The 24229-nt window shown below is 39.3% G+C and overlaps 1 protein-coding gene across 1 annotated transcript in view; it reads right to left on the bottom strand.

Annotated features, from left to right (window-relative positions):
- Window positions 1-2652: 2652 nt before the first annotated feature.
- LOC142103722 (uncharacterized) overlaps window positions 2653-24229 on the bottom strand; it is a 104013-nt gene continuing 82436 nt past the window's right edge. Inside the window, exons 32-36 of the mRNA XM_075187862.1 lie at window positions 22636-22722; window positions 18378-18500; window positions 17238-17298; window positions 15981-16083; window positions 2653-3304 (exon numbers count right to left, since the gene is read on the bottom strand). Coding sequence (XP_075043963.1) covers window positions 3133-3304; window positions 15981-16083; window positions 17238-17298; window positions 18378-18500; window positions 22636-22722 — 546 coding nt within the window. The 3' untranslated portion in view covers window positions 2653-3132. The remainder of the gene's footprint in view (window positions 3305-15980; window positions 16084-17237; window positions 17299-18377; window positions 18501-22635; window positions 22723-24229) is intronic.

Raw genomic sequence — 24229 nt, 5'->3', positions numbered from 1 at the left:
TGAATCCATTTTGATAACACCGTACAATTTGACTGCAAACTCAGAAGACCAAGCCTGCCTGCCCTAGTATTTGTATTTCAGCAATGACAATTAGCTAATGAGCAATGGAGTTCTCCTCTTTGTGTGTAATCTACATAACACTGTACAATTTGACTGCAAATTCAGGACACCAAGCCTGCCAGCCCTAGTATTTCTATTTCAGCATTGACAATTAGCAATGGAGCAATGGAGCTCTCCTCTTTGTGTGTAACCTATATAACAGTACAATGTGACTACAGATTCACACCAAGATTGCTAGCCTTATTATTTGTATTTCAGCAATGACAATTAGCAATGGAGCAATGGAGCTTTTCTCTTCGTGTGTAAACTATATAACACCGTACAATTTGACTGCAAATTCAGAAGACCAAGCCTGCCAGCCCTATAATTTCTATTTCAGCAATGACAATTAGCAATGGAGCTCTCCTCTTTGTATGTAAACTATATAACACCATACAATTTGACTGCAAATTCAGAAGACCAAGCCTGCCAGCCCTAGTATTTCTATTTAAGCAATGACAAATAGCAATGGAGCTCTCCTCTTGGTGTGTAAAATGTGACTGCAAATTCACACCAAGATTGCCAGCCTTATTATTTGTATTTCAGCAATGACAATTAGCAATGGAGCAATGGAGCTCTTTGTGTGTTACCTATATAACACAGCACAATGTGACTGCAGATCCACACCAAGACTACCAGCCTGTCACGATCTGCCTGCAGCTTTCTGCTTTGTATCTGCAGCTCCTGCCTCCAGGACTATTAGACTTTATTATTCGTGTTTCTTTTTATGTGTTGCAGCAGTACCTCTTTCACCAGAGGTGCTGCTATTGTGCCTGCTTCTAGTCCCTTAGTAGTTAACCCTGCTGCACTAATTATCCCTGGCACCAGGGTGTTCCCTATTTATACCTGTTTCTCCCAGCATTCATTGCTGGTTATTGATGTTACACTCTGTGGTCACATCCTGCTATTCATTGTTGTCACTTCCTCCTGCTGTGCCCGTGGGTTTATGCTGCTTGGGATCTCTGCATACATTCTGCTGACCTGTATCATCTGTGAACCTGGTATTTACCTCTGCATTTACCCGCACTTGCTGCCTGGAATCTTTCCATAACTACTGTTTACCTGCAACTGCCATAAACCTGGAAATTACTGCAAAGGTCATTATTACATCGTCTGTTCATACCCTTCAGCAATAAACATTGAATGTTTTTCACCTTATTCGTGGCTCCTTAGCTGTATTCCTACATTGATTCGTGACACAGCCCTATTATTTCTATTTCAGCAATGACAATTAGCAATGGAGAAATGGAGCTCTCCTCTTTGTGTGTAAATATATAACACCATACAATTTGACTGCAAATTCAGAAGACCAAGCCTGCCAGCCCTAGTAATTCTATTTCAGCAAAGACAATTGTGACGGGGCCAGATCTGTTATTGCTGTGGTGTCCTGAGAGGGAGGAGGGAGGCAGCTCACAGGAAGTGTGAAACAGCTGTGGATCCCGTGACATAAAAAAAAGTGGAAGGGGTTAAAAAGAGGAGGGTCAGGACCTTGTCTAAACTCAGGAGGGGGTCTCTTTCTGTTTTCTAACTATTGGTCTAGCAACTCTGCAACACAGTCTGAATGGCACCATCAGCGCAGGTGGGATGCTCTACTTCCACTCCTGTTACCACCCAAACTCTCTACACCACCAATCACAGGTGGGCAATCAGCGGGGGGTTGACCCAGGGGGGTGGCCAGGATCAGGTGTCTTGTGAGAAGGGACAAAAAGGAGCTGTCTGGGGGAGGCGGCTTGTTGTTGGAGAATCTTGAGACAGCAAGGACTGTTTGAGAGTAAACGTATTCTCTCAGGGCCAGAAAGGAATGCTTGAAGCAGGAGCTTCTTGACACAGATCAGACACTGTACTTCTAGGACTGATTCTGTTACCACTCCATCAGGGGACACTCGCAGATTCTGGGGAATTGGGGAGCCTACATCGGTAGGGAGACCAAAACCCAGGGACCCACCAAGCTGGTGGAGAGTTGGCCGAGCAGCTTGGATCAGCAAAATACACAGACCCAATTTACGGATCAGAAACCCTGGCTCATTTGGATCGTCAGCTGTGGATTTTATTACCAGGAGTATGGGCCTGCTAAGACACTGTGCTTGGAGGTAACCCGCTGGGGACTTTTTTGGGGAGTTTTTACTTCCACTGATGATTTTCTGACACTTGATATATTTGGTAGGGTGAACAAATTTCCCCTTGGGGAGCACTGTTGTATGTACACATACAATTATTTGTAAAAAAAAAAGGTAAAAATCATATACCCCATATATAATAAAATGATTTGCTGACTTGGTTGAAATATAAGCATATATAAGGTTATTTATTACTTACATACTTGTGAGCTGGATATTTTAGCTAACATGTGCCAAATGAAAAAATACATGAATAACAATATTTGAAAGTCATATTTTTATCATTTTGGGACTGTAAGAATACAAATTTGCAGCAAATAAATTTACATCAATGTTTACAGCCCACGCCATTAGATAAAAGCATAATTTTCCATAATTTAGCTGTATTAACACTATTAAAATGACACAATTTAAAGAAACAGACACAATGAGATGGTTGCTTTAAAATATATTGCATTTTTAATTACATACATGTTTATATATTTTCATTGTCTATCATTATGTGTTTAATAGCAGGAAATATATTTGTGTACAATAGCTCAAATCAAGTGTCTTAAAAGTATTACTCTGCTCCTGTCAAGTATCTGAGCATGAAACGCTGAACATTGACATCCCATCATGGTTGGACACAGGACTTTATACTGATGGTACATTAGGTTTATTTAAATGTTACTCTTCAACCTCTTGATTTATAAATGGAACTACCCCATTGTTTTAAATGCTTTTCATTATTGCAGTATAGACATATTCTACTGTTTATATGTCTTACACTGTAGGATATGTGGTTTCTCATATAATTTAATTTTCATTAGCAAAAATAAATCTTTCCTAAAGGGTAAGTGTAGCTTATTTTTAAAATAGTTGCTGGCCTAGCTGCATTCTTCCTTCTTATAAAGGATTTAATTTTTGCTATCAGTTATTCCGTGAACACACAGGCTGCGCCCCTACATGCACACTGCAGTACATCGGTAAACGTGTAACCAATTCTCTTTCCGTTTGCACATTGCAGTTGAATATTCTTCGTGGTGGTTTTTGAAGCTTGGCAACAGGTACAGTCATGTTCCTCCATTTTTGGAAAATTAGGGTGTCTAAAAAATAACAAAAAAAATTAAAGCTATTATCATATTAACAATATAATTTTACAGATCAATAAAACATTCTTATTTTGGATATCTTTTGCCACGGACTGAAAGCACCTTTTGTGATCCATCTTTCTGCTTGTACTAGTAAAAGTTTACTTCTGACTATCAACTATAAGTGATTTATTGCACCAATGTTATCTGATCCCCTCTGCTGCCAATGTTTGCCTTTTATGTCTAGAATTCGGATTTATTTTTGCATGTTATTTCATTTAATATTTAAGAGTGTCTGACTTTTATTAGCTTGTTTGGCCAAATCTTTGCATGAAACTTACTATCCTTACTATTTTTCACATTTTAATATAACTAATTTTAATTTCATCATCATAACCATTGCTGATTATTACATTTTAGCAGATTAGCATTACAGGATAACATACCAGTGCTGGTTTATTGATGTTTATGTTTGTAGTTTATTTTGATTGGTCAAGTCTAGTAACTATCTTTGAGTTCAGATGCAGGTTTGTTGATCTCTGTTTTATTATATAATATTATTATTTTTTATATTTCAGCACCTACAAAGTCATGTGTTTAATTCATGTATGCATGACATCTTAGAAACATGGAATGCAGCATAAAAGTTCCTTAAATAAAATATTTTGACCCTCATCAGGGGCGCACGCAGGATTGTATATATACAATACAGCACCACCGCGGATGCTTCTTTGACAGCGCCGCTGCTGTTGTATAGGACAGTACCGTTATGATGGTCACTTAGTTAGCGCAGGGGGGGTTTCTGGAGACTCAGAAACCCCCCCCTGCGTGCGCCACTGCTCATGGTGGTTTTTTAGTGGTTTTCTGTCTTTTTTACATTTGGAGGAAACAAAAATGTTGTTTTTTTGGCCTGTCATATGTAAATGATTAATCTGCATGCATTACATTTAGCGCTGATTTATATTGTTAATGCCTGGATGCCATATCCTTCTAAGTCTTTCTTTCTAGAAAAAATAGATATATTTCACTATATTTATATTTTATTAACCACACTATTTTACAGACCGATAAAAGATGCTTATTGCCAAGGAATAGGAACACATTTTGTGATCCATATTTCTGTCTGTACTAGTGAAAGGTTACTTCTAACCAGTCAACTAGTCAATTAGACTAATCAAGTTTTCTTGCCTAGCTTTCAGACACATGAAAGCTAATTACTTACTGGTTGCTGTGGTTCAGTGCAAATTTTGCATCTAAATGCATTGTTAGAAAACGTGGACTAGAGAAAGCAAAATCTGGATATAGCTCTATAATTTATTATCATGACAAATGGCATTCGGTCAAACACGTGAGTAGCAAATTATTAATACTGAAATGTCACTCTTGATACGGAGGGAATAAGGAGATGCATCTTTGAATTGGATTGTGTGTTATTTATAAACGGTATGTAAACTGAATGATGTGTTGATGTATCGGTCCTCATATTATAGATTGCTGTCAGTTGTGCAATTAAGAGTTTAACAGGAAGTTAATATTTGAACATCTTATTTTTGGTTGATAACAATTTGTGAATTATAAATTTACCATCCTCTTTAGGGATGTCCAGAACATTGCTTTTCTACAACTAGCCCTACTAGACATACTTGGATCAGCCATAACATTAAATCTACCTGTCTAATATTGTGTAGGTCCCCCTCGTGCCAGCATAACAATTCTGACCTGTCGAGGCATGGACTCCACAGGACCTCTGAAGGTTTTCTGTGTTATCTGGCACCAAGATGTTAGCAGCAGCAGCAGATCCTTTCAGTCGTGGATGTTGCAAGATGCGGCATCCATGGGTTGGACTTGGTTTTCTAGCACATCCCACAGATGTAGTTTGGGGAATTAGAAGGCCAAGTCAACGCCATGAACTCTTTGTCATGTTCCTCAAACCACTACTGAACAATTTTTGCAGTGTGGCAGGGCGCTTTTTCCTGCTGAAAAAGGCCACTACCATCATGAATACCATTGCCATGAACAGGTGTACTTGGTCCGCAACAATATTTAGGTAGGTGGTACGTGTCAAATTAACATTCATATGAATGCCAGAACTAGAGATGTGTGCACACCCCCATGTACAGTGTGGAATTCAACCACGTTACTACCTTTTGCTAGGTGCGATACATATGTTCCACAGTTTCATGATCGAAATGTATATGATCGACAACATAATATAGACAGGGTTGGAAAGTCGACAAGAATGACATTGGGGCAGCATGGTGGCTAAGTGGTTAGCACTTCTGCCTCACAGCACTGGGGTCATGAATTTGATACCCGACCATAGCCTTATCTGTGTGGAGTTTGTATGTTCTCCCCGTATTTGCGTGGGTTTCCTCTGGGTGCTCCGGTTTTCTCCCACAATCCAAAAACATACTAGTAGGTTAATTGGCTTGTATCAAAATTGACCCTAGTCTGTGTTTGTGTTTGTGTGTGTGTGTGTATGTATGTATGTTAAGGAATTTAGACTGTAAGCTTCAATGGGGCAGGGACTGATGTGAGTGAGTTCTCTGTACAGCGCTGCGGAATTAGTGGCGCTATATAAATAAATGATGATGATGATGATGATTGACAGTAGTATTAGGTCGACAATTGAAATGTAGACAGTATAATTAATTTGACAATGATATCCTAACCCTATCCCTAACCCTAAGCCTAACACTAACCAATAATACTTTCTACATGTCAATTGTCACCTGCTAATACTGTCACCGATGTGAATTGTCAACCTAATAATACAGAACTATTGACCTAATTTTGTCAATTTTTTCAATGTCGACCAAATGAATGTCTAGCCATTGAAGGCATACCTTCTTGCTTCAGTTAGTGGCATGGCAGGTCATAATTTTATAAGCTGCTTTAATGATCTACATGCGGTCACTGATTGACCAAAATCCAAGAAAATATACCATAGACAACATCTGCCCTGGCCTCTCATTTTTTTTAGAAAATCTGAACAACCAACTTTTTTGTGCAAAGCATACTAGAAAAATGATGGGATAAAGACCACGGGCACAATATTTTTAACAAATACAGAAGTGAAAGTTGCTCAATCAATTTATAAGCTCATATATATGCTTGAAAGGGTGGGGTTATCCTAAAAGGAACAAACACACAGAAAATTTTCCCAACCACACTGCTATAGCCAGCAAAAGACCTGCCATTTCTACTGTAGATAAAAATGCAAAAGTCTTAGTTGCACACATTTGCAAATGTATGTTAAAGCCACTCCACGGTCTTTTGCTGGCTATAGCAGTGTGCTGGGGAAATTTTCTGTGTGTTTGTTCCTTTTAGGATAACACCACCCTTTTAGCCTATAAATTGATTGAGCAACTTCCACTTCTGTATTTGTCTGAGAGGCATGTTGGTGTCAGTAGCTGAGGGGTAGTACTGGCGCTAAACTGCTGTTTGGAGGCTTCTGGGGTACCTCTTTGGTAAGTTAGCTCTCAATTTAAAAACACATATATGTATGGCCCAAAAATATGGGACTCTCACTGTTTAGAGTTCGGACCACAACATTTTTAATGTCAGACATCATGCATCATGGAAAGTGAAGAAGCAGTCATCAAATGGAAAGCAGCAACAATAGACATTTAGACAAGTAAATATATTTTTAACATTGAACAGCATGAATCATGGAATGTTAAGAGACAGTAATCAGAGGTCATTAGACAGACAGTGGCATCAGTAGACATGTAGACATGTAAATAGAAGAAGTTAGGCTGTACCCAGAAGGAAAATGTTGAGAGAAGATCACAGACACTAAATATATAACATTAGACAGCATGCATAATAGAAAGTGAAGAGGCAATAATAATCAGAGGTCATTAGACGGACAGCGGCATCAGTAGACATTTAAACAAAGAGATAGACAAATGTGGGCTGCACCAAGAATAAAAATGGAGAGAATATTTTTAGCATTAGACAGCATGCATCATGGAAAGTCAATATTCTTAAAGGTGATTAGATGGACACTGACATCAGTAGACATTTTACACAAGATGATAGACCAAGGACATAATGTAAAATAGTGCAAGATGGAATTATCCTTGAAATCACACATCCACCCATATGTAAACAAAGACATGCATAGTTTAACAAAAAAAGCACTTCAGCGACAGGAACTACCGCTTTGGTGGCTGAAGTAATTCAATTATTTGGGGCCCCCAAAAAAGCAAACATTTTGGTTGTTGTTTGTTAAACTGGAGAATAGATAGGGATTTTAAAAAATTACTAATGGGCATTTCACTAACAGTGGTCATCTTCCTCAAAGGTGACAATATCATCAACTTTATCATCATCCTCATGTGTATAGATCTATTAAATTGTCATTTTAGAAAAGAAGATGCACTAAGTAGGCTACCGTTAGGCAGCATGTGTGCACATTGATGAGGGACAGCAGTGACACATTGGAGAGGGACAGCAGCAACACTTTGGGGAGGGACAACAGTGGCAGTATCAGAGCTCATTAGACGGACAGCAGTGGCATAAGTAGATTTTTACACAAGATGATAGACCAAGACTGTAATGTTAAATGTAGCAAGATGGAATTGTCCTTGGGACCTTCCACTGGGAGTGATACATATGTTCAACAGTTATATGATTGACATTTATATGGTGAATACCCTAATATCAACAGGGTTGAAAAGTCAACAATAATGACAGTATTAGGACGACAATTGAAATATAGACAGCATTATTTGGTTGACATTTCAAATGTAGACAGTATTATTAGGTTGAAAACAATATACCTAACTCTAACCCTATCCCTATTCCTATTTCTAACCCTAACTCTGGCCATATCCCTAACATTATTACTATCCCTATCCCTAAACATATCCCTAAATGTAACTCTAACACTAACCATATAATACTGTCAACACCTGAATTGTTGATCTAGGGCCTGATTCATTAAGGATCTTAACTTAATATACTTCTTATTTAAGTCTCCTGGACAAAACCCTGTTACAATGCAAGGGGTGCAAATTAGTATTCTGTTTTGTACATACGTTCAATTCTGACTGATTTTTTTCATGTAGCACACAAATACTTGATAGCTTATTTGTACACTGAAATTTAAAGTTGATATTTGTGTGCTACATGAAAAACAGACAGTATTTAACGTATGTGCAAAACAGAATTCTAATTTGAACCCCTTGCATTGTAACATGGTTTTGTCCAGGAGACTTAAATAAGAAGTTTCTTAAGTTAAGATCCTTAATGAATCAAGCCCCTAATGTTGTCAACTTTCTGAATGTCAACCAAATTAATATCTAGCTGTCAACTACAAAGCATTTTATTCAAGATGATAGACCAATGTGTCATGACTCTGAATGAATTAGTAGATCCCTTGTCTCTGCCGAGATGGAACTCGCCCAGGAGTGCAGAGTCCAACGGGTAGGAGGTCTTCACCAGTGATCCCTGCAAGGGAATATGGGCTTCGCAGCTCCTGTCCCACAGGTCGCGGTCTCCCAAACGGGTAGTGGCAGATGGTAGTGGAGGTTTAGACACAATGGATAAAAAGAGGATTCAAATACACAAATTAAAAGTTCATAGCTGACAGGCATCACAGGCAAGAGCAATACTAAGGAATAGCAACTGTAGACTAGGAGGTACTGCGGAGTGGTAGTAATGGATATTGGTATAATTGAATGATAAGATAACTTGGGATAACAGCAGAGGCTGAACACATGGCAAGTTGGTCAGGATGAAATGATGAGTCTCAACACGTTACTTCATAGTTGGCAACCCTTGACAACTGCAGGGAGTGAGTAGAGCAATAGTTCAACGCTGGAGATGATAGGAGGGAAAATGCTAGATCCAATATAGTAACTCACGGCAGATAAAGGCGAATCACTGATACAGCAACAGTCCAAACAGAATGATAATATAGAACTAGCTGATCCATAAACGAAGATGATTAAAAGTAGCAGGTGAGTCACTGGCATAGCGGTAATTCCCATTGTAGAAAAGGCAAAGGCGTGGAACTCGTTGAACTACAGATAACTAACCCAAGTTGCAGAGATGAAGACAAGTACATCAAACAGTTCATTACCTAGAAGTAGCAGAGGAGTGGAGTATAGCTGAGCCGTGTGTGGAACTACAGGGGACAGGTAACTCAACAGTAGATCCAATAGAGAAGCAATAGTGATGTTGAGCCAGCCGGGCAGGAATGAGGAACTTGAGCTGCGATAGTGAACACAGGTGTAGCAAGTAGTTCACGGTAAAAGCTCACCATGCAGGTTTAGCAGCAGAGTGAAGTTCAGCTGAGCCGTGTGTGGAACTACAGGTGACAGGTAACTCGGCAGCAGATCCGACAGTGAAGTAATAGCGGTATTGAGCCAGCCGGACAGGAATGAGAAACTTGAGCTGTGGCAATGAACACAGGTGTAGCATATAGTTCACAATAATAGTTCACCATGCGAGTTAGCAGCAGAGAGAAGTCCAGTTACTATAACGAGTCCAGATGAAACAAACAGTAGCAGTGAAGAGTACAGCTGAATCCAGGTGATCAACGAATAATAGGTCAGACCTATGGAAGCCAAATCCAGTACTGAGTGAGTAATACGAAGAACAGGCAAAGAACAGAGAACCATGGGAGGTTTAAATAATACTCCAGAACCAATGAGAATAGGAAGAAGGTCCAAGACAAGGTAGCAAGGAACACATGTGTAAAAGTGATGTCTCAGAGCCAAGTAGTAAGTTCAATCACCACTTACAAGAGTAAAGTAACAGCGCCGGTTCCTGTTTATGGTACCGTCGTGTGACACAAGGCTATGATAGTTCAAGATGGAATTGTCCTTGGGGTCATACACCATCCATATGTTAAAAAAGGCATACAGAGCTTTACAAATCAAGCAATTCAGCAAAAGGGACTGCCAAATTCTTGATTTGTTTGGGCCCCCACAAAAAATTAACAATTAAGTTATTAATTGATGAATTGGAGAATAGAAAGAGATTTTAACAAATTACTAATGGGAATTTTTCTAACAGTCGTCATCATCCTGAATTACAGTTTTTTTGGAAAGTATTCTTCTTCGACGATCACTCACAATGTTCCCAGCTGTGCTAAACAGTCTTTCAAGGTACACCCTGGAGACTGGGTAGCCTTAAGTACATGATAGCTAGTATGTACTAGGGGTTTCAAATTGCCTTTTTTTCTTCAAGGAATTCAAAGGGACTCTCTAAGATGCTAATTTCTACATTATAATTGAAGTCATCCTTCTCCATTCTACTAATACAAGGATTATCAGACTGAGACATGGCAGAGGTGTCAATATATTGGGACATTTTTTCTTAAGCCTAACCAAATGTCATAATAACCTTTCACATTGGTGTGCTGTGTAATCTTATCATCAGTGGGACCTTTAGAAAAGGGAAGTTTTTTTCTGGCAGTAGTATTTGTAGGAGAAGCTGAAGCAGAAGACATGTCATGTGCGACTTGAGCCAACAGCTTGGTCACAAGGAGCTGTTTGCATCTTTGAAGATTTGTGTCAGTTGGAAAGAAAGACATTACATATGACTTAAGCCTGTGATCAGGCATGGTTGCCAAAATGTAGTGATCCGATTTCAAGATGCTGCAATCCCTTGGGTCCTGGCAATGTGAATAAAGGACTTGATCTACAAGGACAACATACTTTGCAGGAAAGTTTCATCTCCTCCTTCAGCTTCTCCAGCTGCTTTTCCAGTAGTTTGATTTAGGGGTATGCCTTGACTCAGGCTGGCAGTGTCTGAACTGACTTAATTAGTTATAATTTCAAATGTTTTTTCAGTATCTTGCATACAACTGAAAATATTCTCCAGTGTGTTGAATTAAGGTAAGGTCTTGATGACTAGTTGCTGTTGCTCTAGTCGCTGAAGCATATAAAGTGTGGAATTCCACTTTGTTGCTACATATTCCTCCAGTTGTTGGCATGTAATATTTTTTTTTTTTGCAGCTGCTGCAATGCTCTATATGCAGTCACTAAATGTGGAAATACAAATAATTTTTTTGGGACACGAATAGCATCTCCTGCACCGACCTCTCATTTTTTAAGAAATTCTGCACACCAAGTTGATTGTGTGTGCGAAGCATGGTAGGTTTTGAAATTCACCCAGTAGTAATGCTGTTGAAATGGAATAGAGATGGAATTTGGTAAAGTGGACACATGATCTCAACTAATCTGCAAAAACCTGATGCATTGATGGAGGAAATTGGAAGCACATCCAATGCTATAAAAGCTGTCAGGGCTTTAGTGATCCGCTGTGCAACAGGATGCTGACTGTAATACATGGTTCCGCTTCCAACTCCTTGCTTCATAGACATTCATTGTTTAAATTTATGCTTACTCTTCTGTAGAGTGCAAGGATGCCTCTTGAGTATCATGGATTGTATTAGGGGAGTCTGTTGGCATTAGAAGATTGGATGCTGGACAACGTATTAATAAGGAGGAGGTTAATGTTTAAGGTGTTGATGGTGAAGATTACATGAAGTGTCCATCCATTCGGCTGCTAGCTGATGCTGGGCTACTTGCTACTATAGACAATTAATTTCCAACCTTTTGAAAAACTACTTATATGAACTTGCTGCAAACAAGATAACAGGGAGTAGGTGCCTAGATGATCAATGTCCCTACCTCTACTTAATGTGGCATCACAAAGGCCACTGATGCCGCGACAAATATTGTCTAGGTTGGCATAAATATATTTCCAAACAAAAGAGGAGCTTTTCTAGTCTTATGCCCTGACATGACAATAAGTTTATCATGGGCATGAGGTGGCACCACTGTTGACTGACTTACGTCAACACAATCATCATCATCCTCCTCCTCATTATCTTGTTTGAATACAACACATTAATTTTAAGATCTACAATTATCCCCCTCATCCTTTTGCACATTTGCAAGTTCCAAAGTAACATTCTCAAGTTCTATGTCTAAATCATTGTCATTACTACTCATCTGTACATTTCTAAATGATCGAGAAATAGGAAGGTATAATTCTGACACAGTATAATTACAGTGTCATAATCTGAAATGTCAGACTTACGCATGAATACCCCTAGACTCTCCTCAGGATTCTGTGACTGCCCAAGTTATTCTTCAGGCTCAGTGTACTTTTCATGCACTGATAAGACTATGTTGGTAGTAACAGACCTACACCCTGAGCAAGTAGGTGATGCATGAGAAGTTAAGGAAGATGCATTACCGTGTTGGGCACTCTCTTTTGCAATGGGCATTCTAGTACATGTCCCAGCAGTAGCAGGACCCCTACTAGTAATAAGTGGTCATGGTCTGAGCCTTTTCTTGTAAACTGCGGGTGTTGTATGGATTCTTAGCTATTTTTATTTTTTTTGTAGAAATCACCACTTTCATCAGAAATTTTGCCCTTAATCCTTACATCAAGAGCTGATTTTTTGAGATTGACAAACTGTGTTTGGATTTTGAGCATGGTTTCTTATACTTTCTTCCCGCATGACCCTTTTTATTAGTAGAGCTAGAAAAATGACTGCTACTGCCAGTACTGGTATTGGGATCTTCCTGATCTGTAGACTGATCCATGGTTGACATGAAGATTAATGCTACTTAAGATGGAGCTACTTGTAACTGTCACCACACCAAGGGAAAAGCCAATGAAATAATGAAAGGAGGGAATGCTATCTAACAATTCTTCGGACACTGCTCCACAATACAATTCAAATTTAGACAATCGGTTCATAATTTTTTTTTTATATTTATAATGAGTGCGTCTCAAAAAGCACCCTGTTTTTTGTCCTGTTACTACTAAAAATTTCACTTAAACTGCCCTTCACACGATTACTTTCAGATTGAAACTTTTGAGACTTTAAAAACAAGAAATGTGTTTGATTTTTTTGGGGTGTGCTGCTCAGTGTCAAAGAACACCCTGTTTTTGGCAGCTTTCTAAAGATGTCACTGATAATGTCCCTCACATAATTGCTTTCAGATTGAAGCACTTGGGATTTTAAAAGCAAGAAATATATATATATTTTTTGGGGGGGTGTGCTGATTGCAGTCAAAGAACACCCTGTTTATTGGCAGCTTACTATAGATGTCCCTGATACTGCCCCTCACACAAGTGCTTTCAAATTGAAACATTTGGGATTTTAAAAGCAAGAAATTTATTTGTGTTTGGGGTGTACTGCTCAGAGTCAAGGGGCACCCTGTTTTTGGCCCACTAAATACTTCAGATATTTTTGATACTACCCCTCACTACAGCTTGTAGGCTGTAACACTTGGGATTTTAAAATCAAAACATATTTGTTTTTGGGATGTGCTGCTCAGAGGAACACAGTACCTGCTTTTTCTCCACTAAATAGTTCAGATATCTACACTATACATACTAGAATCTATAATATAAATGTCTAGTGGCATGTGTTAGTCTGTCTGTGTGTGGAAAAAATAAAACCAAGCTGCAGCGCCACCTGCTGGGCGGAGTTATACACTGACCTACTAAATTCTTAGTGTGCGTGGAAAAAAAAATTCAGAATGGGCTGAAATCTGGTATACTAAGATGTTTTTAATTTGTTAATTTCATTTGTTAATTGTTAAAAGTGTTTATAAAGATTTAAAAAAAATATATATATATTTCTTGAAGGAGAAGTGACAGTTGGGAGTGGTTGGTGGTTGCCGGGGGTGACAGTGGGGAGTGGTTGGTGGTTGAGGCCTGGGCTATGGCCCAAATGCATGACATGAACCTTTTTAACACCTTAAGTAGCTTGATTTGACTAGAATGCACGAGTAACATGCACGGGTTAACTTGTATACTATAACCTTCTGACACTCACTTGATCATCACACAATTCTAGCAGACTGATTTCTAAATAAACTGCAGTAAAATCACAGCAATTGCAATTTAAATGGTTTCTTTCACCCTGTCCAACCCTTTCCATGTGATGTTTTAGCACAGAATTGCAGCCAATCTCCTACCCACATGCTATATATAAAAGATATTGATCCAAAACTCGCAAAATCCGTCATATTACCGGAAATTATCTTTTTCTTCTTTTCAGATCTGAATTTGGCAAGCGGAACCTAGTCATTGCTCCGTTAAACTCAGAACCCCAAAATTAAAATTTGTCGGATTTGTTTGAATCCAAACCCTTCATCTCTAGCCAGGACCTAAGGTTTTCCATCAGAACATTGCCCAGAGCATTACACTGCCTCTACTGGTTTACTGTCTTCCCATAGTGCATCCCAGTGCCATCTTTTCCCCAGGTAAATGTCGCACACACACCTGGCCGTACACATGATGTAAAAGGAAACATGTTTCATCAGACTAGGCCACGTTCTTCCATGGCTCCATGGTTCAATTCTGGCGCTCACGTGACCATTGTAGGTGCGTTAGACGATGGACAGGGCTGATAATGGACTGTGGCTTTGCATTCCCATATGCAGAGAGCTGCAATGCACTGTGTGTTCTGACACATTTATATCATAGTCAGTATGAACTTTTTCAGCATTTTGTGCTATAGTAGCTCTTTTGTGGGATTGGACCAGAGAGGTTAGCCTTTGCTTCCCACATGCATAAATGAGCCTTAGGCACCCATGACACAGTTCTTCCTTGGCCCACTTTTAGTAGATACTAACTACTGCATACCGGCACACCCCACAAGACCTGCCATTTTGGAGATTCTCTGACCCAGTTGTCTAGCCATCACAATTTGTCCCTTATCAAAGTCACTCAGATTCTTACGTTTGCCCATTATTCCTGCTTCGAACACATCAACTTCAAAAAATGACTGTTCACTTGCTTCCTAATATATCCCACCCTTTGACAGTTGCATTTGTAGTCAAATAATTGGTCATATTTAGCTCACTAGTCAGTGGTTTTAATGTTGCAGCTGATTGGTGCATGTTATTATATTGTATATATCATCTAACCATTAAACACCAGGGACATTCCTAAAATGTATTTCTTTCAATGCCTAACTTGATTAATTTTAGGTTTATGGGTAACTCTGTTCCTGCTAATTATTTTTTACAGGCCCACAGTCATTACTAATCCCCATTACTAGCACTTCTGATTATTATTATTAACATTGATGACTTGTACATTTTTATGTGACACATTTGTAAACCATTGACCTCCTAACAATTGCTCGATAGCAGGCCTGGAAACCCTGTGGCCTATGGGTGTTGTAGAACTATGAATCCTAGCATACACTTTCAGCTACAGTTTACTCAAGCCTGCTATAAAGTTTATCTGTTGTTTTGGTATCCTTTAAAATATAGCTGGACTTATCTAATATATATAAGACTAGTGGCGTGTGTGGAAAAAAAACAACGAAGCTGCAGTGCCACCTGCTGGGCAGAGTTATACACTGACCTATATATTTCTTGAAGGAGAAGTGACAGTTGGGAGTGGTTGGTGGCTGCCGGGGGTGACAGTGGGGAGTTTTTAACACCTTAAGTAGCTTGATGAAGGATGTGGCGATGAAGATGAAGGATGAGGTGATGGAGAAAAATGATGAGGTGGTGACATGTGGACAAAACCACGTTAAAAAAAGGCGCTTGCGTCGGGAAGTAACGCTCTTCCCCTGAGCAGGCCTGGGCTAGGCCCAAATGCATGACAAGAACCTTTTTAACACCTTAAGTAGCTTGATTTGACTAGAATGCATGAGTATCATGCACGGGTTAACTTGTATAATATATCCCACCTGGAGACCGAGCTACAGTAACCTCCGCAGTTGGTTAGAGTCACGTTGGCTGTGCAAGCTCCACTTTCTATAATCTTCCATGACTTCATTACATCGCACTTGCCTGTATAAGAAAGCAAAATAATCTTTACTAGGTACTCCAGCGTTGAATGTGAGAATGTTCAAGCAGTGCCACTCTTCCCTTATGTGTTGATTGTTTGATGCAATAGAGTGTTCCAATTAATTCTAAAATAATATTACTTAATTAATAGATTTGCTCAGCAATAGAAATTATTTTACAATATGTGACCTAGTACCCATTTTGAGTTCCTATGATAATATTAGCCTATTGTGTATACAGTATTTCTTGCAAACCATACAATCTTCTAACACAATCTTCTCTTAAAGAATAAATTAAATATTTTTTATTTTGAAAATATTTTATTTAACGTACAAACAGCTGCACAATACGAATAATCTGACTTTAATTCTTAGTCTTTGTCATAATTGCCAAAGTTAGTATGAATTACAGTACAATAAAAACGTAATAAGAGTTTGATTATTGCTAGTAAAGGTATTTTGAAAGCTTAACAAGTAGAAATCAGAGATTATCCTTTTCCGTTCATCCCAGAGTAACCACCCATCCTCAAATCTCCCTCATGGTCAACAACACCACAATTTCCTCAGTCTCCCAAGTCTACTGACTTGGGGGTGAATGTATGAAAGTCCGTTTTTTTCAACTCGCCGGAAATCGGCGACTTTGCATCTAAAATTTAAAGCGGCGATGGCTTGTAAAGGCAAACTTGCCTTTACAAGCCATCGCCGCTTTAAATTTTAGCTGCAAAGTGGCCGATTTCAGGCGAGTTGGAAAAAACGGACTTTCATACATTTACCCCTTGGTGTCAACCTTGACTCCCCTCTCTGCTTACGTTTGTCATTTGCAATTTGCATTTGTGGTTTGCAGATAATAATGCTAGTATATATCACTCCACTTTATAACAACAATCTTGCTTACCATCAGATATATTCTCCCAAAAGTACATTAAAATGTCTATCTTAATAAAGCATCCTTTGCTACAACAGACAGAACAGAAGGGATTTGTGTTTTTCAAAAAAAGTCTATGCATTGAGTTAGCCATTAAACAATATCAACTATGTACACCTTTTGTTATTTCCTACTAAAATGAATCCTGCATTTGTTCTCCTGTTTAATAAAGGACCCTACCAACCTCCTTAGTAGCAGTAAGAAAGAAAGTAAGAAATCATTATTAGACTTACGTGGTTCGCAATATTGAATAGTACAACATCCATCTGTGCTTGTAAAATTAACCACTATACCCTGTGGAAATATGATAAACAGTATTTCTTCATAAACATCAATGTTGCAATTTAAACATTATCAACCCTACCCACATCTTAAATTAAATTGCCACTTATAAGCACTGGTTCTCAAGTTAGATTAACTTGCATTTGATCTATCATCTGCTGGATTACAAACAAAAACAAACAAATGTAAAGGGGTGGGGCAGGGCCTATGGGGGCCTTGTGTGGAGTTGGGGGTGGGACATAAGCTTCTCTTCTTGGGAGTGTCACACTGTAATTGTAAAGCGCTACTGAATTTGCTGGCGCTATATAAATAAATGATGATGATAATGACTATGACATCATACCCCAGCATCAAACTACCAGCCTTTTAACAACAGTGAGGAGCTTCACAGATAAGAAGCTGTTCGTTGTTGCCCCTTCATGACAGAGGCAGGAGGCACTGTGGCAAAAATAAAGACACTGAATGAGTGACATTATGTCATTCATTCAGTGTTTTAGGAGCCCCTTAAACCCAGGCGTCCTTGATGGCTGGCTATGTTCATCTGGTGGTAACACTGGCCCTGGCAAAAGGTCATTGATGATTTTTTTACAAGCATGGCCCATTTACATAGATACCTTCCATGAATGCTGTATTTTCAGTGCATGGATTGTTTTTACATAAAAATATGAGCAGACCACTAACATTGGGAGTAATGATCAGAATGCTGCATTCATTTTACGCTCCCTGTCATGTCTATTCAGAATGGATTACAGCTGAATAATTAAAAATGGCCCATAGAAATGTATACATTTTAGTTTATTTAACGCCCTAGTTTTGTCTCCTACTGCACTTGATCTTACAAGCTAGTTGTTTCAGAGGAAGACATTCCAACCCCTGCAGTCCTTTGTGATTAGCTGGCATAGACCATGGCTGTTCACAAATCATGATACTAGCATACAAGCAAGGGTGTTATTTTCAGAAGGGACTTGGAAAGATGACAACCTGGCACCAATATCCAAAAATGGCCCATTTAAATGAAAGTTTTATTGGTAAATATTTGTACCTCTTCATATCAGAATCCTGCATACAAGTCAAAATGTATTTTACTTTACCTTTTCACATTTTAAAGGCTTTTGTGCTGGGCATGACATGACCTTTTTGATAACCATAAATGTGCCTGGCTCACAATCATAACATGTGCAGTTATCACCAGGAGGACGCCATATGTTTCCAGGCTGCAAGATAAAATAATAAACTTCTAATTTAACAAATGTAATACCTTTAGGGGTATATTTACTAAACTGTGGGTATCAAAGAGTGGAGATGTTGCCTATAGCAACCAATCAGATTCTCGTTATCATTTATTTTGTACATTATACAAAATGACAGCTAGAATCTGATTGGTTGCTATAGACAACATCTCCACTTTTTCAAACCTGCAGTTGCTACAGAAAGCAATGTCGGTAGGTTTTATTTAAATTATTGTGCTATTATTATTATTATTATTATTATTATTATTATTATTATTATTATTATTATATCATTCTAGTATTATGCACAGGGATAGACAATTATGTGTTATATATAAATACTTTTGTATGTCATGTAGTACCCATTAAACATTATCTAATAGGTACTAGATGTCAAGGATATATTATTTAACATTCTTCAAACCTGCATTTGGGGAAACTAACACGTAAATGAACAGGTATTCACAATACCCATATTCTAGTAGGCCTAGGGACATATTTCAAATATTAGTGCATAAGAAAAACTGCCCCCTTCAGTTAACAACCTTCAACTTTTCAGATGAGTATGGGATGAAAAGAGATTGAAAAGGAACAAGGCAAACACGGGATTTTTAAAGGGGGTTTCTAAATGTTTAAATGTGAAGATAGCATGGCCAGCCCATTCAGGGACGTGACTAGCATTTAACAAACGCTAGCCCTCTTTCAGTTCGTGACATTCTCCCTTGTAATACCGCATACACCCTTGTTTACAGCATGCGACTGGCCCTTCGTGCTGTCCTGCATTGCAGAGCTGCACAACAAGGTACATACCTCTGAGCTATCTCTGCTGTCAGGACAAAATCATGGTTGTGCAGGACTAATTAAAAAAAAATATGACCTTACCCTGTAATTCTTTTCCCGCCCTTCTTTTTCACATGAAATTAATTAATCACAGTTCCTTACTTAATTTCCCTTATGTAATTAATTAGTTTAATTAATTTATTTGCACTGTCCATTTGTCTAGTAACACGGCGTGAAAATTAAATAACTATATTAGGAAAGATGGTAACCACTATCTGTGTGCAGCTAAAACTAAATGTATAAAAATATATGAAAATGTTGGTAGACAAGTGAAGAGTGCAAATAGGATTTGCTATTTGTTTGGTAAATAAATGTTTGTACTAAGCTAATTGCATACTTGCCAAGACCCCCCCCCCCTTTCCCCGGGAGATCTCCATTGCCATCATGTCCTGGGGTGTGGCCACAAGAATTGCATTATTCTTGCCCCGCTCACCTGCCAAACTATACCAATTTTTCCCTATCACAGTAGGGGGCGGTTCCGGGATGAAGCATTCAGCCCCGCCCTGCCCACTTCACTAACGAAGTTCACAGGATGCGGGATGTTGCCCTGCTCTCCCAGGAGAACTCTCAAAAGTTCGGGAGTCTTTCGGACATTCCAAGAGAGTAGGCATTTATGGCTAATTGTGTTTGGTCTGTTTAAGAACTGCAACAGAAATTAATTTAAGAGTATATTTTAAAATAGTGAATGTTCAACAATTGACCTCAGAGTTAAAATGAATGGGAAAGAGGGGGGGGGAATCTTCACTACTTTTCTAGCACAGTAAATAGGTAAATTTTCAAAAGAAAATCCTTATCCTATTTCTGTTTGTGATGAGCAGATAGGGAACTGTGAGTTCTTCAGGGAATAAACTGCAGGGAGCAGACCTGCAATGTGTGTGGAACGCAGACACCTCTTCCCTGTATGGTATGCTGTAAGGCTCAAACTTCTTTCAGATTTTTTTACACTACCTACATTGGAGATGTGCTTTGGCTGCAGTAACTACTGTACTCTGTCAAAAACAGAGTTCAAAAGTATTTAAATGTAAATGTAGTTAGTGTGCTAGTGTGCTGGCCATGGGGGGTTTCAGGCAACTGAGAGAGCAACACTTGATTAAACACTGGGTCGGAACACAAGAATTTAAAGGACATTGAAGGGATTATGCGGTCAGGTTTATAGAGGCATTCTATATCTAGCAAGGGTTACACAAATTTTACATGAAAAAGGACCTGATTTTTACACATGCTTTTAGGTGGCGGAAATTTCAGCATTAGCCTATATTTTCAATGGGAGCCCATTTGCTCCTTCATGGTGTAATTTATAAGGGATGACACAATTTTAGGCGTATTTCGACCAATGGAATGGAAATATTATATATGTGTGTATATTGGGGTACTGAGTTGGAGGGTGTCTTTAAAATTTGCAGTGAGGAACATGGTGCATTGAAGTGGATGAGGGGAGAGAGAGCAAGTGGTAAGTCTGGTGCGTGCAACATCAATGTCTTTCTCTTTCTTATTGATACCGTGCACTCCTACATATGATCCATATAGTTTCACATAGTATCTCTATGCCCCCACATGCTACACTGTACCGCTTAATACCATCATTAACTCTGCCCCCTCACATATAATCATACTGCATTGGCCTGTCCAATAGTGCCATTACAGACCACAGAGTTCCATCACATACCATCACTGACACTGCTTCCCATAATATGCCCACACTGTGTATCAACATGTCATCACTGTGCCCATACATGATGCGCTGTGCTCCTATGTCATCACTGTGCCCCCACATGAAGCGCTGTGCTCCTATGTCATCACTGTGCCCCCACATGAACTCCTGCGCTCCTATGTCATCACTGTGCCCCCACATGAAGTCCTGCACTCCTATGTCATCACTGTGCCCCCACATGGAGCGCTGTGCTTCTATGTCATCACTGTGCCCCCACATGAAGCGCTGTGCTCCTATGTCATCACTGTGCCCCCACATGAAGCGCTGTGCTCCTATGTTATCACTGTGCCCCCAAATGAAGCGCTGTGCTCCTATGTCATCACTGTGCCCCCACATGAAGCGCTGTGCTCCTATGTCATCACTGTGCCCCCACATGAAGCGCTGTGCTCCTATGTCATCACTGTGCCCCACATGAAGCGCTGTGCTACTATGTCATCACTGTGCCCCCACATGAAGCACTGTGCTCCTATGTCATCACTGTGCCCCCACATGAAGCGCTGCGCTCCTATGACATCACTGTGCCCCCACATGAAGCGCTGTGCTACTATGTCATCACTGTGCCCCCACATGTAGCGCTGTGCTCCTATGTCATCACTGTACCCACACATGAAGCACTGCGCTCCTATGTCATCACTGTGCCCCCACATGAAGCGCTGTGCTCCTATGACATCAATGTGCCCCCACTTGAAGCGCTGTGCTACTATGTCATCACTGTGCCTCCACATGAAGCGCTGTGCTCCTATGTCATCACTGTGCCCCCACATGAAGCACTGTGCTCCTATGTCATCACTGTACCCCCACATGAAGTGCTGCACTTCTATGTCATCACTGTGCCCCCACATGAAGCGCTGTGCTCCTATGACATCACTGTGCCCCCACATGAAGCGCTGCGCTCCTATGTCATCACTGTGCCCCCATATGAAGCGCTGCGCTCCTATGTCATCACTGTGCCCCCACATGAAGAGCTGCGCTCCTATGTCATCACTGTGCCCCCAAATGAAGCGCTGTGCTCCTATGTCATCCCTGGGCCCCTACATGAAGCGCTGTGCTCCTATGTCACCACTGTGCCCCCACATGAAGCGCTGTGCTCCTATGTCATCACTGTGTCCCCACATGAAGCGCTGTTCTCCTATGTCATTACTGTGTCCCCACATTCCATTGCTGAAACTGTGCCCACCACATTGAGTCAATGCCTTCAAAAACTATCACTCCGGTCCCATATGCCACACTGTGCTTCCATATTGCATTGCCAAAAATGTGTCCCCACATGCCTTCACTCATACTGTGCCCAGACATGGCATAAATATTTCAGCTAGCACTGCCAGTCCTGCCTTTGCAGTTACAACCAATAATCTGAAGCTGCACTTTCAGCCATCAGATGATAAAGCAGAATCTCTCCTTTCAATTTCTATGTTCAATGTATGTTATTCTATGTACAAGGCTCATTCTTCAATGTAAAAGGCATAACATGCAATAAAGCCTCTCTTCATCTCTAAATAATCTTAAATTGCTATATATTTGTTTTGTCTTAATGGATACTTAGGGTGAGGAACTCAGACTCAGACATACCTTGATCAGGACAGTGTTATTTAGGACACAGAAATACTGGACACACTTTCCACAGCACTGTCCATGACTTTTTGTGTATTTGTATCCCTGCAAAATAAAGACAAATTGATGAGCAATATTAGTTGTTGTACCCAGTGAAAACAGAAAATGTAAATTGTATTTACTAAAAGCACTTAAAATAAAACTATTTTAGCCCTTTATAATATATGGGACTGTCTTCCTCTGAGTTTAGTTTTGGATTGGCTCCTGGTTCCACTTAACACATTTTAAATATGATAATTTATTAAGTCCAAGCAAAGAAATTCCAACAGCCGACACAATTCCCACTTTCCTAAATACGGTGCCCACCACTGTTGAGATCTGCCGTGTATCTCCCACAGCATCATACATAGGAAAGAGCTACAGCACCATCTATAGCATAACTGCAGCTTATTGATATATTATTAATTGCCCATGAAATTGGGTAAATAAACTTTATTTATACAGATATCCAGGTGTGCTATGACTCCTTCATCTATAACTTGTACACTCTGTTGTAAACCTCTGTTTTATAGTAGTTGTGCTGCTACACAATTACAATGCCATATGTCAATGAATACCCTCTTGATCTTGGAGTGCGAATCCTGCATGGTGATCCTTTTTGGAGTTGTTTTGCTATTGTTCTCAAAGAAATGAGTTTCATGAAATGATGCAAAAGAAAAAAACAAACATATAAGGTATAAATGAAAAAATGAGTAAATATGGAAACTTTAAAAAAAAAAAGGTAAAGTAAAATAAGAAAGGTAGGGATAATCACGTTTTTGAAAAATTCAGATACATTTTGCTAGCTTTAAGGGTTTGCTCAGTAGGCAAAAGAGGAATTGGTGGAAAGTGTCTTTAATATCCAAACACATGTGATTACCTATATCTCTTTATTTTCAGTCGCTAGTAGATTTTTACCCAAATATATTTTTGTACTCACTTTTTTATCTTTATTCATATAGTACATGCCAACAATCATATCTTTATTCCAGGAGATATGGTGTTGAGGTTGGATAGGAAGAGATGTGCGAGGGCTTAATGACGCTATTTGCATCTTACTCTAAGCTTGGAGTCCGATGTCTTTAACCTATATTTTTGTTTCATACTTTTCATCTATGCATGTAACCCTCCTTAAGTATGCACACAGATGAAACTAAAGAGAATCAACTCACAGGATTAGCACCCCAGGGTCAAAAGCAAAAGTACAATGAGCGGAGATATTGCTCTTATTTGAATCAACCATTTGCAATATGGTACTATGATAGGACAGATATAATTTTGATATTGTCTCTAACTCCCTGGGAGAGTGATAAATAAAAAAGCACTTTGGAGAAATGCAGACTTGCTACTATTGCAAGCTACAATGTATACCAATTACAAAAGACAAAATTGTTGGTGTTCATTGTGTTAAGCCACCTAGCAATCGATCAAATGTTCCTTTTATATTATGTACCCTAACAACCATTCTCCTTACTACGAAATAATGACACAGGAGAGTTGTTTGGTGGAGAAAGGTCACAAATTTATTAAATTAAATACATTTCAGTGCTGGTGAAGAAAAGCACAAGCCAAT

The sequence above is a fragment of the Mixophyes fleayi genome, chromosome 10 (genome assembly GCF_038048845.1).
Source record: "Mixophyes fleayi isolate aMixFle1 chromosome 10, aMixFle1.hap1, whole genome shotgun sequence".
In the NCBI taxonomy this organism is placed as follows: Eukaryota; Metazoa; Chordata; class Amphibia; order Anura; family Limnodynastidae; genus Mixophyes; species Mixophyes fleayi.
Note: the sequence above shows the minus strand (reverse complement) of the source record. Positions and strands in the feature narration are given on the sequence as shown.